Source organism: Aspergillus piperis (genome assembly GCF_003184755.1).
Source record: "Aspergillus piperis CBS 112811 unplaced genomic scaffold BO85scaffold_25, whole genome shotgun sequence".
Classification (NCBI taxonomy): domain Eukaryota; kingdom Fungi; phylum Ascomycota; class Eurotiomycetes; order Eurotiales; family Aspergillaceae; genus Aspergillus; species Aspergillus piperis.
The window spans coordinates 197,216-211,978 of record NW_020291615.1 but is presented as its reverse complement, the minus strand read 5'-3'; the positions used below and the strand labels follow the sequence as shown (position 1 = coordinate 211,978).

Genomic DNA, 14,763 nt, shown 5'->3' with positions numbered 1-14,763 from the left:
TTATCTACGCTCTCTCTCAAAAGTCCAAAAATGGGGGAACCGGGATGCCCTCTTGACGGTTGTCCCCAGAGTTACTCGATAATTGATGCCCGACACCCTCAACATGGTCACCGACATTTCCGCTCGAGCAGACCTAGTGTAGATAATGGCGAGTTATCGCAATGGAGCTGCTTCTCTCAACACTTTTCGAAGAACCACGTATACGATCCACAGCACTAGATATATCCTACTTTGCCAAGAGCAGAATAGGTGTTAATAAAGGGTTTGAAAGGAAGAATGAATGTATGGGTAAATTGCGTTCTTCGCGCGCCATCAGTGAGACCTCGGGACCAGCCACATCCATGGATGGATAATGACCGACCGACCTCAGGGTTTTTAAAACCCTACAAGCCAAGGAAGGGCGCAAATAAAGTGTGGGAAGGGCGTCACAGGAACAAGAATCCATACCATTCGTCAGGTTCCGTTCATTGGGAGAGAATGATAGCCACCGGCGGATATCCCTTGATGGGCCCTCGAGGAAGATGAGGTGGTCATTGGGCTGCCTGACGCTGCCCCGTGATATTACCGCCGGTTGCCCCGAGAGACACGCCAGTGTAAACATGACAGCGTCAGCCATCTCCATTCCACAGCGTAGCTTGTGGCTAACTCCACCAGATCCAGTTCCATCTGTACTGCTTTCTCCATTCTTTCTTTCTGAATTCTGGTTCTTTATCTTGCTTCTCCAGGGGCATCCAGGTTGCCATCTTCGTTTGGTTTTCCGTCGCCGTGGGGTTCTCGGGTTGTTCAACATTTTTACAGCTCGCTCTGCGTTACCTTTCAAATTGTCCATATCCCTAGATACCGATAACCAGATGAGCAAAGGCTGGCCGAAGCTCTACACTTTTACCGGACTATAATCTGCCAAAATGCCGGGCACAGTTGCAGATGGGCCAACAGTGGCCATGTCCTGTATAGTACCTCGACATTCGATTAGCGAGTTCCATGTCCAGCTAACACTTCGACTTCTACAGTTGCCAACAACTTTTGGGGCAAGGAAGACGCGGGTGTTGGGCCAATGTTGGATAGAATGCACACGTCGAAAGTATCGTGTGATGAGTTAAAGACATTCTACAACAGTACGTCGGCCGATCTTGGGCTCAGTAAGAGGCTTGTTTGTGTTCTAACAGGATGATTAGTACGGGCTGCTATCGAGGATGAGTACGCGCGAAAGCTTCTAGCACTATGTCGCAAGCCACTAGGATCAACAGAGATAGGCTCCCTCCGGTCGTCCTTCGATACCGTCCGCGGTGAGACTGAGGCTATTGCCAAGGCCCACGCAGCAATTGCGGGCCAGATGAAGAGGGAGCTAGAGGAGCCATTGATTGCTTTCGCCGGTGGTTCCAAGGAGCGAAGAAAGATCATACAGAACGGTATTGAGCGTCTTCTGAAGACTAAAATCCAACAGACTCAGACTGTCAACAAGGTAGATTGCCCTGCCCATGGAAAAGTGCACAAGACCGTACTGAACAAAGCAGACCAGAGATCGGTATGAACAAGATTGCCTGCGGATCAAGGGTTATTTGGCTCAAGGGCACATGGTCATGGGCCACGAAGAGCGTAAGAACAAAGCGAAATTGGAGAAAACGCAAATACAGCTGGCATCAAGCAGTAGCGAGTATGAAGCAGCTATTAAAATTCTCGAAGAAACTACTACACGCTGGAACAAGGAGTGGAAGGCAGCTTGTGATGTACGTGCGATCGGCAACTTATCTTCAAACTTGACTTTTGAATACTGATGAGTTGTTCCAGAAATTCCAAGATCTGGAGGAAGAGAGACTTGACTTTACAAAAAGCAGTCTATGGACGTATGCGAATATTGCATCAACTGTCTGCGTCAGTGACGATGCGGTACGTTCTATCAACCCAACTTCCCGGATTCCGCTAATCATCAATAGTCCTGCGAGAAAATCCGACTTTCCCTGGAAGACTGCGAAGTTGAAAAGGACATAATCTACTTCATCAAAGAGAAAGGAACTGGTCAGGACATTCCTGACCCACCCAAGTTTATCAACTTTTGCCGGGGCGACATCAACGATACCAGCTCGGAAGTATCTGAAGAAGAAGGGTACTCGGTAGCCCAGTTCCAACGGACGATAAACCCAGCATATCGCACTTCATCACCGCAGCCTTCTTCGTACGAGCCCCAAATTGATCCCGATGCTGAGATTGCAGCCAAGATAAACGGCCCGTCCACTCCTTCGAGCAGGGAAGCTACAATCACTCCGCAAAAACCACCACAGCAACCGATGCAGCAACAGCCGCACCAGCCAATCCAGCAGCCGGTGCATCCGCCAGTGCAGCAGCCTATGCAGCCGCCAATGCAGCCACCCGTGCAGCAACCTATGCCACAGCCAATGCCTCAGCAGATGCCGCAACAAATGCAACAACCGATGCAGCAACCCGCTCCCTTGGACCTACGGCGCGGCGGTCAGCTTCCACCGAACTATGACCCCAACCAGCATGGTGAAATTGCGAAGGTGCCACACAACGCTTATCCGACCGATGGTATGACCATGTTCTGCAGGACAGGTCCGCCTTCAGAGCGCAGCTCGGGATCCAATAGCGCCTACCGACCATCCAGTCGGGATTCCCAGAGCGAAGTGTCAAACCCTACATCGATGTCGAGTCAGGAGCCACCAAGTGCCAGACAATCTCCCACGAAACCCACGAATGGTGTAGCCCTTCCAGGCCTAGGGGCAGACAAACAGGTACAAAAGAAGAGGAGTGCGTTCTTCAGCAACAGTCCCTTCCGACGGAAGAGTCGCCATGATAAAGACCGCCAGTCTGGACCGTCTCAACCACCTTCTCGCGGCACTTGGGAGTCACCGTCAAAGTCTACCAGTCCCGTTAAAGCTCCTCAACCCCAACAGCCAATATCGGTTCCCGACCCCGACCGAGTATCTGGAAGCCCCGAGCCCGTGGATCCAAGGGCAAACTTCCAGCTTAATGTTGGAAACAATGTTTTTGATGTGGACTCCCCTGACAAGGATAAGAAGGGATCCCCATCGAAAGCAGCCAAGGCTGGTGAAGAGGAACTCGATCCGATTGCCCGGGCTCTTGCAGATCTGAAAGTAGCAGGGAAGCAATCAACCACTCGTGTATCTGCTGACAGATACCACGGGATTGCAACTCCAGTGCCACCGGTAGCTGCTAACCCAGGTGCTGTGAGCACACCTCCCCCCGCTTACAACGATTCATCCCTGAAACGCCTCGACGCTCCGCAACCCGCATTCACGTCAGCGCAGATGCAGAAAACAACTCAGAGATACACTGGCCAGGCCCAGAGTATGCTTCGTGGCTCGAGCAAGCCCCCTTCAATGACAAGCCGACACGGTGGACAGTCCCAGGAGGCGACCCGGGCTCGTTCACCCGGTCCAGGACGAAGTGCGAGCCCTCATGCCAGCCCTCGAGTTGACACCCGCATGGGGCAATACAGTAGAGCGGCTAGCCCTAGTCCAACCTACCATTCGAGCAGCAGCATGAGAAGCCGGTATAACCAATCGCCAACCGTCCCATCCCCATCCCAGCGTCCCGTGGATGCATCTCCAACTGCAGAATATGCCCGAAGAGGATCTTCGCGTGCCGTGTCTCCTCAGCCACAATACCGGCAGTCTCCCACCATGGCACCGCGCGGCGTGTCCCCGCAGCCTCAATACAGACAGCCTCAGAACACAGTGCCCCGTGCCGTCTCACCACAGCCGCAATTCAGACAACAAACCCGGCCATCCAGCGCCGGAGGCATGGAGCTTCAGCTTTCCGGACAACCCGACATGTATGCTGGCAGTCGTGACGGGTACGGCTCTCGACGCGGCAGCGGTAGACCCATGTCATACTACGACGAGGCCGCGAGCGTGAGGAGTCGGTCCAGGAGCAGAACAGTCGCTGTTGCCGATCCCAGCAGACAATTCAGCCGCGACGGTCGACCCATCCTTCACTTCGGTAAATACCCCTTCCTCTCCAACCCCATAGCAATAATCGGCTAACCTTGCCTGCAGCACGAGCCATGTACAGCTACACCGCCGCCATCCCCGAAGAGCTAGGCTTCAGCAAAGGCGACGTCCTTTCAGTAATCCGCCTCCAAGACGACGGCTGGTGGGAAGCCGAAATCACCACCGCACGCAGCCGAACCGGATTAGTCCCGAGCAACTACCTCCAAATCATCTAAAGACGAAAAATCCTAAACAAAAAAACGAACGACAAAACACGATCAATGCCTATCTCATGAACCAACAACCAATCATTCATTCCATCACCCCATCTATGACCCAACCATGTCCTACTTAATCACGTGTTCATGATCATGATACCAAATTGTGCTCATTTGTCTCTTCTTTGCCACATCTTCTAATCTTTGGGTCTAGTAGTATCTATTCCTCCCCTTCCATGGCACATTCTTTATGCGTTTTCTCTCTCCCCAGTCTCTTGCATGTCAAAGTTGGTTTTTGCCTCTTTGGACCTCATTGTTGATCTCGATTATGTTTCTTGTGTGCTGAATCTCCGATACCTGTGTGCTTGATTTTGTTCGAATTGTCTTTCGTTGAAGATACGGACTAGTTCTTCTTTTCTTTTCTTTTTGATTTAGCTAGGTTGAAATACTTGAATAATAACTTGGCGTATGGGCGCTATATTTTTTTGCGTATACGTACTACGTTCTATGACTAGACAAATCATTATAGCTTGATCTCATTGGAGATGCATGTAATAGCTTGCAGGTAAAAGTCACCAATTGAAACTAAATACCTGACCAAGAATTGTAGACATGGCTAAATGAGCCCACAAAGAGAGACCAACTGAGCAGAGCAAGCTTGAAAAGGTAGCCCAATACCATAAAGTGACCGCTCAATTGGAGGGAGGCCACATCAGGTGGCAGCCCGCCAGCCCGCCAGCCCACCGAGAAAAAGAGTAGCAAAAGGGTATAGAACCTGCACGATGTCTAGGAAATGCTCAGAAACCAATACCAACTGATACAAAATGAGATGTCCGCGCACATGTATCGTACAAAACAAAGATAGAGAGAGAGAGAGAGAGAGAGAGAGAAACCGAGCCCTAGCAATCTAGAGAACACATGCCAGCGTGTGAGCGTGTGGAGTTTTGAGAGACGGAGAGGAGAAGGTATGCCTGCAAGGCAAGCAATAGCAGGTCGGTCTCTATTTCAAGGTTGTCTCGGTTGTCTATGGCGAAGGAAGATGGTTGTAGGAGGATAAGAGAGCTCATTGACCCCGTGGTGCGTCTTCGATTCAGTCTGCACGGCCGCAACCCTCCACCATACATCTGAAACCTCCTGGAGTTGCAAGGCAACGTATTCTCCCGTCTTTGCAATACGGTTGTGTGGACGCATGGAACCCAACTTGGGAGATCTTATCCCATATTGTTTTGGGCGTAAGACTTTTAAGACCGGGCTGGAATGGTTCACCATTTCCATTCGTGTCAGCAGCGGCTTTGGCGATGTTGCAGACGAGGTAGGCGTGATCGTTAATATGTCCGCAACTGTTGCAGACTCGCTGAATGTGGCACATATTTATCTGTCTCAAAAGGAGTTGGTGCATGCAGAAGCGTATTAGAGTGGAAGTCCGCGAATGGCTGATTTTATTGACCCTGGGTCAGAGGCCGATTGTTAGGAGCTTGAAAAAGTGGTTTCCAGCTTTCTCAATTCGATATTGGCTGATTATCTGAAGCCATGCAAATGAGTCTGGAAATCTTGGCTTAAAAATCTCGCTGGTTGATCTGCAAGATGATGAGTAGAGAGCTATGGCGTCTTTGCCAGGCGCAGAAAGGAAACTTTCTATATGCCAAAGTGTGGTGAATTGGGGCACACGCCGAGCCATTGTGTCGACGTTTATTCCACGGAAAGCTGTGAATCAAGTTTTCAGCATCACTACAAGATGAAAATTTTGTTAAGACTTCACAGCCAGGCAGGCAACGACGGAACTTGCTGAAGCACGGTATGGAGCAGCTAGAAAGATGTGATAAAGAGATATTGCAATTCAAGTGAAGACAGCATGATGGGTAGTGACAGGAATACATAGCAGAGCATCATGCAAAGCAGGCCAGCGAATAACAGATTATAAAGACATAAGAAGTTCCGCAATATGTTCAATTGACACTGTACAATGGAAGGCTCACCAGTCCTTGATCAGGAAGATTGTCCAGGCAAGGTGGCTTGAGAAGCATCAGGCGAGCAGCCTCGGGACACATATCATGTGAAGAGCAATATCATGCAGTTATTATAGAGAGTTCATTCATCGTCAACAAAGGAGTTGGCCAGTCGGCCAAAGATTGGGACTTCGAAATGTTCGAGTGTGTCAACTAAAGTGTGGTCAGCTTCTGTTATCGTTGCGCAATCGTGGAAACACACCATCTCGATAAGCCCGCATGCTGAGAAAACCGATCATTGCAAGATCACAGATAAACAAGAGCCATGAGAAGAAGCTTGACCAGGAGAATATTAGGTGGAGTATCTGAAAGGCGTTAGAGGTGTCAACGGTCGACTCGATCGATAGCGAGACTTACAAACATGACGGTGAAAAGCATGCTCGATTGCCAGGCGTGGAAGCTTTGAATATGTCAGCAAATTTGGCAAAGGGATGTCTCTGGAATATAAGAAAAGAGGAAGCGTACCGAACATAGTCGCTCTTGTGTTCTACCAACAGGAGGAAGACACCACCGGCAGGAGGCAGAAGCAAATATGCCAGCATAGCTTCAACATCCATGCGGATGGGGAGACTGGTGTCGAAAGCCCCGAGATTCCAACGACCGCTCTCCACATCATTGCCGAATCCTGTGTTTCCATGTCCACTGGTGTTTATATGACCCGCACCGGCGAACTGACTGGGGGAGGGGAGCCCCGGTGAAGCGAGTCCGGGGACGGGAGGAGATCCGCGAGGCGATCGAAGATTGGGGGATTTGATGCGATTCGCGTCGGCCAGCGACGGCGAAAAGGCGCGTTCCACCTCGGGGGACTCGTCCTGGTAGGGCGCAAAGTTCATCTTGAGCAGGCGATGAAGCGGAAGATGAGACAACGAAAGCCAGGAGAAAAAAGTAAGGACAGACAAACGGGGATGGATGGACGGGAGACGCGCTTATCAGCCCACGCTTGAGCTACTAGTTTCAAGTAAGTAGCTTTATCGCGGTGCCGCAGTTCGTCGCCTCAGGCAGCCCTCGCTTCCCCGCTGCTCTGCTGCTGCTGCTGCTGGGTACATTCTTCTCACTTCCACCACTCATCACGTAACTGCATGTCATCTTGGGTATCATCATATCATCATTGTCATTGTCATTCCTCTCTCGTAGTACTGTACATGGAAAATCGTTTTTGTTCATGCCTGCCTCCTCTACACCCTGCCGCGCCCCCGCGCAATTCCTGTGCCCCGCGCGATCCCACTGACCGGTCTACGCGTCGTGGAGGTCGTCGATGGCTTGGTTGTTGAAGATGCGGTAGTCCTGGTTGTGCTGGAGCTTGTCCCTGAGTACGAGGTGCTTGGTGTCCTTCCCAGACCGCTACGCACCACTCGTCCACGAGTGGTCGTGCCACGCGTAGTGCGGGTGCCCGCAGCCAGCGCTCTCTTGCGCTGGTCTTCCTCAGCCTTCCGAGCAGCAGCTTCCCTTTGCTGCTGGAGTTCCCGTTCGCGTCTCTCTGCTGCCTGTTGCCGGAGAATTTCTTCGTTCTCCATGTCGGCCACATCTTGAACGGCGCCTTGCCAATTAGGATTGAGAATTAACCGCTGGTTGTGTTCGGTCTGGGAGAGGATTCGCGTCCAGGTTTGGAGCAAGGTGGAAGCGGAGTCTATGGTGCGCGAGACAGTCTACAGATCGTTATCGGTGGTTAGCAATTGCAAATTGTAGAAGGTCAATGACGGTAAGTTGGCCTTGAACTTACACCCATGTTCTCCTTAGCACAATCTAGGCTTCCTAGTAGCCCCTCAATGACCTGGTTGATCTTGCGGACGCTCTCCAATTCACTGCGCAATGCGGCTTCCCGCGCCTCCTGACGGTCAAACAGAGTTTCCCCTCCGTCATGGGTAATGGTGGGTTCTGGCGACATGCTTTCTTCCTTCACAGCTCTGTGGTGTAGCATTTTATTTCCGCGTTTGGAGGGGGAATCCCAAAGGTCATCAGAGTCATCATCCGACAGCTGAAGCCTGTCCATTTCCTCTGCGGTGCTGCGGTGTGTCATTGTTTAGGAGGAGGAGTAGATAGAATGGGTGGTGGTGGTGGTTATGATGTGGGGGAGGCGTGGCTGTGGAAACAACAATGATTGTTTGTTTGATCTTGAAAGGAAACGAGGATACAAAAACGGAGTAGTTGAAATGCACCAGCTGGCGGAGGGGAAGGGGAAAATAACCACCAATGAAGAAAAGAAGAATGCCGATCGACAGCTAATTATCGTGGGGCAGTCTCAGCCAGTCGTTGGGATAGGAGAGTATAATAGCCCGACTCTGGAATTAGTCTATCTAGTCGGTACCCAAGCAATTGGTTGGTTAGTTAGTCGTTAAAGCCTAACTAAACGAGGCGGAAGAAGGCGTGTAGGAAGAAAAAGGTGTGGCTGGGACGCGACAAGGAAGCACCACCAAAGCGGGCCAAACATTCCAGATCGCGGGCACCAGCCATCCCCATCCACTCACTGAACCTCACCTCGTCTCTTCTTCCCTCCCTTTCCCCAGTCCACTAACTACCACCTTCTCTCCCTCACATCCACAATTCACATCCACTCTTACCACTACTAACTACCACTACCACTACTCCTCCTACTCCTTTCTTTGTTTACGGCTACTACCGTTCCATTGGTCTCGCTCCCTTGGATCTGCTCTTTGATAGTGACACGCCCATCGATATTGCGCGCCCTGTTGCCTTGGATTACACGGTCGGCTTTTGGCGTTTTCCTCCCTTTTTATCGCCCTTGAACCGGTCACGGCCTGATTCCCATCACCCACCACGCTGATATATTTCAATTCTTTTGGATTCGCATCTATCTGTTTAGCTGGGTATTATTGTGCACCCGAAGTTGGGGCTATTGAGCGTGTCCACAGCCACACTGGACCTGTATTAGCCCGTGTTCGGCGTCATTATTCACAATGGCCACAACACCACCACCGCCCTCCACCCTACGAATCCCGCCTACTCCGCGACTGGGAGCTAAATACGATGATTATGAACCATACTCCACGCGATACTCGGCCAGGCTAGCGAGCCAACGTGCTGCCAGAGACAGAGAGTCCCGTACCACTCCCCCACCTACATTCCCGAGTTCGAAGACCACCGCGAACAAGTACGACATGGATGAATCCGACACACTGTCTCCTCCTGGCTCAGCTCAGACCTCGCCCCGGAAGCTCAAGTCGGCCCGAGCTACCGGCTTGTTTGCGACACATTCACTTGGAGGCCCCTCCGGCACACATGATTCGGATCCCTTCGGCGCAGAACCTTCCTCCCTCCGGCATCAATCGCGATCACTTCGACCGACTATGACTGAAGGAATGCTTCCTACTCCAGCCAAGACGCCTCGCAAGAAGGCTGTCGCGGATGTTGGAAATACCGCACGAGTGCTGTTCCCTCCGCCCCCTAGCGCCAGAAAGAAGACAAAGAAGCATACAGGCTTCTCGTTGGATAGTTTCTGCGAAGACAACGCCCAGGGCGGCTCTGAGATTCAAATCTACACCGACTCGCGCGATCGCATCCCGGAAGTCGACGAAAGCGAAGATAACCCGTTCTACAACAAACCCACGGTTAGCAATACAACTACTCGTGCCTCCAGACGCAAAGAGAGCCGCCGCGACAAGGAAATAGACGACTCGCTCAATCGTGAGGATGGCATGCTTTACGTTTTGTAAGTCCACTACCACAAGTTTCCCTTCCCCTACATTGTCTTATGTACTAACAATATCCCGCAGCCGAGGCAAGAAAATGTTCCGCAAGTTCACGGATGATGCTGAGAGCGACCTTGATGATGACGATGATGACTTGGGCCTGCTGGCCGCCCGTCCGGACCTCATCGACTCATCTATCCACAATGTTCGTCCACTGACTCGCTCGTCAATCAAGCCTCGTGTGCTCTTCCCTACCGCGAAGTCGCAGACTCCCCAAGAATCTCACTCGAGCGATGTCGATGAGGAGGCAGCCACTGATATTGAGGATCACCTGCTTCACGATGAAGTCGAGGAGGATGAAGATCCTGCGGTTGACGTGGAGATGCAGCAACGGCCAGTCACTCCTCCCCCGCAATCCTCCGTTGCAACTCCTGCGTCACCCGGGGCTACGGTGCGGTCACTGCGTTCGCGATCCAAGCGGGATGGCCCCGAGCATAGTGAGACACCCACGGCCTCCGAAACCAAGAAAAAGCGCATCAGTCCGTTCGATGGTTGGCTCCGCAAAAAGACAGCTCCTGCTCTGACAGGGACCAAAGCCAAGAAGCGAGATGCCGAAGCCGCTGGCAGCCCTGGTGGCCCAGCTCCCAAGAAGACACGGGGCAACAAAGCGACTGCGTCATGAGCATGATCTTGTCCGCCTATATGCAAGACTACCAGTGGAACCTTGAAGCCATCGGAAGCAAAGTCTTCCCTCTTGATTCTGCCGTCACAGATTATACCGCAGGAAAAAACAATCTCTTGACGAGCGTCCTTGTTTTCAGCGTTCTTTCATCTTCTCGTTCGATATTCACTGGCGTCCTTGACTCAATAGGTCGACCGACTATACTAGGTTTTTTAATGTGTCCGGCTGTTCTCAGTTCAGTTTCCGTTTGTTTGATATCCACTACAAAAGCGCAATCGTCTTTTGTCTTGAACATAACAATAACTCCGAGTGATCAGTCGGAAAAGGGAACAGGCGCGATACTATGGGCTAAATGGGACGGACGGATAGGTAAATGGGCTGGACTGGCACATGGGATGGAGTTTCTTGTTCTTTTTTCTTTTCTCTTCGCCACTTTTTCCTGCTTCTTTATTTTTCAATGCTTCTTATTTCCATATTGCCCGGCGTGTTTTCTGCTCCCTTCAACTGCTTATGTCTCTGTGACGGACTTGGCTTGAGAACCTCGGCCTTTCTACCTACTTAGCTTAGTTAGCTAGCTTGAGAGTTTCAGTTTCTCTCGTACAACCAACTTAGATACCATTCAATGAACATGAAATTGTGACGTCCGTTTTTGTCCTGTTCTGCCTCTTCTCTATACACATGACAGACATATATAGTGGCTCAGACCAAGTGCCATATCCCTTTACGACCCTCTACAAACATGGCAGTACTTACTAGTAGTGGGGTTCAACCAAATCACCTCGGAACAACAGTTAAATGAAGACTAATTGTATTGTCATACTACTTCATAAAGCTAAGAATGGTAGTAGGTACTCTGCTAATGATACACTTTATCTCCCAAATAATCCGCAAGAACTCATCGGGAAGAAGAAGAACGAAAAGGGGGGTTACTTGTACAAAACAAGAAAGAAAGAAAAAGAAAGACAAGCGTGCTAAAACCATCATGCAGTCAGTTAGTCGTTCGTGGGATGGACAGACAAATAAGGAAAGAAAAAAAAAATCTCGTTCATTCATTCATTCATTCTCTTGTTGTAGTAGTAGTAAGTAGTAAGGGGGGATATTCCAGTGGGTACCAAGATGGTGTATCTGATTTCTGTTGCTGTTCATGTTTCTGCTGCTAAGGAAAATGAGAGTGGTAAGTTGGTGCCAAATAGGAGTGAGTAGTCGACTATGTTCTTTTTCTGTTGCTTATTCTTAATCAGACTAGCGAGTGGGTGTATTTGCTGGTGAGTGACACTGGAATGACTGATATTTCAATGGAATATTCGCCGTAAAAAGACGGGGTCAACTGCGTTGCAGGTAACGAAGGGTATCTATATGTTGTTTTCATAACACTGGAAAAAAAGGCTGCTTTTCTTTAGATGATGTCTAGTTCATCGTCGTCGTCGTCATCATCATTGTTCGTTGGCACCATGTCGGGTTTTCCTCCTAGGCTGTCTCTTCCGGCTTCCTTGATGCCATGGGAAGTTATGAACCGGGTCTTCTTAACACCGCTGCCGTGGGGTCTGTCGCCGTCATGGGCGCGTTTAAGAGGGCTCAGCTTCACACTGTCTGCCTTTCTGAAGTTTGAGATGCCCAGGTTGGTGGTGGAAAAGTCATCTAAGTTGTTCTTTGCCTGCTCGGGATGGGGTGATTGGACGTTGTTGTTATCTCGTGATCGGAGATATTCAGCGCCAACACCCCCGGAACGGGAAATAAGCCTCTCTGCGATGTCGCGTTCGCGTTTCTTCTCTGCGAGTCGTCGGCGGAAGCGCTCTTCTTTGCTTTCCATGCCACGGCCCATCATTCCGGCGGCGATGAATGGGTCGTCGTGATCTGCATCGATTAGGGCTGCGGCAGACTGGCCAGACGGGTGAGGGTGGAAGGAGGGTCCGCCGCCCCTGGATTTTGGAGCCGGTGCAACGTAATAGGACGATTGTGATTGATAGTCGTATCTTGCGCCATTTGGCTTCAGTCCATTTTGGGGGCGAGGTTTCTTGTCTCCGCCGTAGAAACCGGTACGAGACCCTGAGCGGCCACCAGGTCCATACATGCCTGTGCCGCCATTTACTCCCATTCGACCTGCTTGTGTTCGACGGACCTGTAGGTCGACATGAAAGTCGCAGAATTCAGTCTTCCGGCCATCAACCCATGAGTGGCAGGTCTTGCCATCCTTCCTAACGGCCTTACAAAATCCGATGTCTTGCGCATAGCCGACCTCTAGGATCTTGTCATCTGATGAGGAAATGGCGAGACTGAACCTGTTGGTGTCTGTCTTGTTCTTGGGCGGTGGCATGATTGTGGGGTTCAGAATGGCAATGAGTATTCCTTCGGAGATTCTGTAATATCGTGGAAAGGCAGTGTCGAAAAGGAAGAGATCAATTGTCCATTTCAGATCTGTCAGAGTGATGACCATGTATTGGTTGGTGTTATTAGTTCCATCGTCAAATGGATCAACCTCCTTCTTAGTAGTGTTGGCCGGTTGCTTGATTTGCCTGGGCTCTGATTTCGATGCTACTATACCGAATACAACATAGTCTGTGTCGATTTCCTCTGGCAGTTCAAAGTCAGGCGCCTTCACTGTGCGTAGTAGATCAGGAATCGTAAGAGCTCTCTTGTCTTCCAGGGTTCGAGACAAGAACGAATGGGGTAGGATGCGGTTGGACAAGTGCAAGGAAGAGAATGCTTCAAACTTTGAGGAGTCACCACTTTTCTCGCCTTGGGAATCATCAGTTGCACTGTTTTGAGAGCTGGCCGGCACCTCGGACTCAGACTTGTGGTTCCGTCGGTGAAAATATGGCAGTGACTCCTTCGCATCAGCCGCACCATCATCAGATCTCTGTACGCTAGACGTGGTCTGGCTCCGGCCCCTTTTCAGCGACGGCTTTAGATTATATGACCGGAGGACATCTTCTCGACTAAAGCTTTCGGCCCGTCGCCTCCTCGTTGGCGAAGCTGGGACGTCCTTTCTTGAATCGGCAGCTGCTTTGAAGGCCTCCACTTCCGCTTTATCGATCTGGAAGGCAGAGCTTCGATTTGCCTGGATTCTCTCCATTCGTGCTGCTCGTTCTCTCCGAGACGCATCGGCAGATCGGCTCTCAGCCATACGTTCACTGAAGCTCTTTGGACGGTTGCGCTCCCCACCCACGGTTATTGCTTGCAGAAGACTGCCAGAACGAGAGACTAGACCATCTCGCGTCCCAGGTCTATTTGCTGACTGAGCAGCTCCCTTTGAGCTTGGCGGACGCTTCAGCGACACATCCCGACTTCTGAGGCCTTTGTCAATGCCTAACAAATACCTCCGCGGGGACACAGGATCCGTGGGAGGAGCAGCACGCCTCGTCGGCGACAGCGGCACCTGCACATCATCGATATGGGCATTGCTATCCGTAACATGACCATTACTTCTTGTCCCTAATGGCCCATCATGTCCTTGGAAAGATCCAATGGCTGACGTAGGTCTAGAGAAAGTCTCCCCGTCGTGCCTTTCTGGACCAGGTGTCCCCGTCTTCGTGCGGCTTTTCTGAAGTTGCTTGAGCTTAAGACGCGCCTCAATGGCCGCGAGCTTCAACTGTAAGGTTTCCTCATCCTCATCATCTTCACCCTCGTCCACCCCGTCGCTAAGAAGCTGTGACGCCTTGGATCGTAAGTCGGGAGTAGTGACAGAGTGTTTCAAAGGCGAGCCCAGGTGTTCGCGACGTCGCTGCAGTTCTTCATACCTCTTGCGACCATTCGGAGTACTCAAGAGGGCATCCCGAGGGGACTTTGGCGGCCACGAGATCTCGGCCACTGCAACAGAAGCAGCGCGTCAGCGCACGGGAAGAAGGTCGAGCTGAACAGAAACAAGGCACTCACTCACTGCTTGTCATCGCATCCACGGTGTCAATTCTAAAGTATTTCCAGTTGTGAAAAGTACAAGAAATGCAGTTTGAATTCCGATCCCGCTTATCGTCTTTATCTATCGTGCTACCCTTCCTGCCATATTCACTCAATGAAGGGATGCGGGGAATGGCGTCTTTTCGAAATTGGGGCTCTGGGGTTCGGAGGACAGGAGCAGCAAAGGGACAACTACCTCAGCCACCTGACGGATTCAAGACTTTGACGAAGAAAGAAAGGGGGAGCAGGAACCGCAGGCCTGCATGAAATGAAACGCAAGGGAATGAAAGTGAGCTGCAACCAATCCGCCTTTAGTTTCCTTTCTCGCCCGCGGCCTGAGGCCCATGC

At 51.0% G+C, this 14,763-nt stretch overlaps 5 protein-coding genes across 5 annotated transcripts; 2 read left to right on the top strand and 3 right to left on the bottom strand.

The window, feature by feature from the left end:
- The first annotated feature begins 655 nt into the window (after window positions 1-655).
- Window positions 656-4,677, top strand: BO85DRAFT_472078 (formin-binding protein HOF1). Its single transcript, XM_025662532.1, has 7 exons — window positions 656-948; window positions 1,011-1,115; window positions 1,176-1,462; window positions 1,515-1,727; window positions 1,789-1,887; window positions 1,935-3,978; window positions 4,035-4,677. The coding sequence occupies exons 1-7, from the start codon at window positions 906-908 to the stop codon at window positions 4,202-4,204; spliced, it is 2,961 nt and encodes a 986-aa protein (XP_025511141.1). The 5' UTR covers window positions 656-905; the 3' UTR covers window positions 4,205-4,677.
- A 1,262-nt stretch (window positions 4,678-5,939) lies between these two features.
- On the bottom strand, window positions 5,940-7,126 carry BO85DRAFT_453308 (DUF4870 domain-containing protein). The gene is made up of 4 exons (XM_025661022.1): window positions 6,658-7,126; window positions 6,550-6,592; window positions 6,395-6,497; window positions 5,940-6,345 (listed from the first exon to the last, which is right to left on the bottom strand). Exons 1-4 carry the CDS (start codon window positions 7,023-7,025, stop codon window positions 6,275-6,277), a joined length of 585 nt encoding a protein of 194 aa, XP_025511140.1. The 5' UTR covers window positions 7,026-7,126; the 3' UTR covers window positions 5,940-6,274.
- A 299-nt stretch (window positions 7,127-7,425) lies between these two features.
- Window positions 7,426-8,567, bottom strand: BO85DRAFT_429904 (DASH complex subunit DUO1; the record flags this gene model as incomplete). Its single annotated transcript, XM_025658270.1, has 3 exons — window positions 7,913-8,567; window positions 7,542-7,838; window positions 7,426-7,476 (listed from the first exon to the last, which is right to left on the bottom strand). The coding sequence occupies exons 1-3, from the start codon at window positions 8,207-8,209 to the stop codon at window positions 7,426-7,428; spliced, it is 645 nt and encodes a 214-aa protein (XP_025511139.1). The 5' UTR covers window positions 8,210-8,567.
- Window positions 8,568-9,107: 540 nt separating this feature from the next.
- Window positions 9,108-10,521, top strand: BO85DRAFT_382172 (uncharacterized protein; the record flags this gene model as incomplete). Its single annotated transcript, XM_025656458.1, has 2 exons — window positions 9,108-9,859; window positions 9,924-10,521. 2 exons carry the CDS (start codon window positions 9,108-9,110, stop codon window positions 10,519-10,521), a joined length of 1,350 nt encoding a protein of 449 aa, XP_025511138.1.
- Window positions 10,522-11,917: 1,396 nt separating this feature from the next.
- On the bottom strand, window positions 11,918-14,408 carry BO85DRAFT_463192 (Mcm10/DnaG-type zinc finger protein; the record flags this gene model as incomplete). The annotated part of the gene is made up of 2 exons (XM_025661906.1): window positions 11,918-14,328; window positions 14,399-14,408. 2 exons carry the CDS (start codon window positions 14,406-14,408, stop codon window positions 11,918-11,920), a joined length of 2,421 nt encoding a protein of 806 aa, XP_025511137.1.
- Window positions 14,409-14,763: the final 355 nt, after the last annotated feature.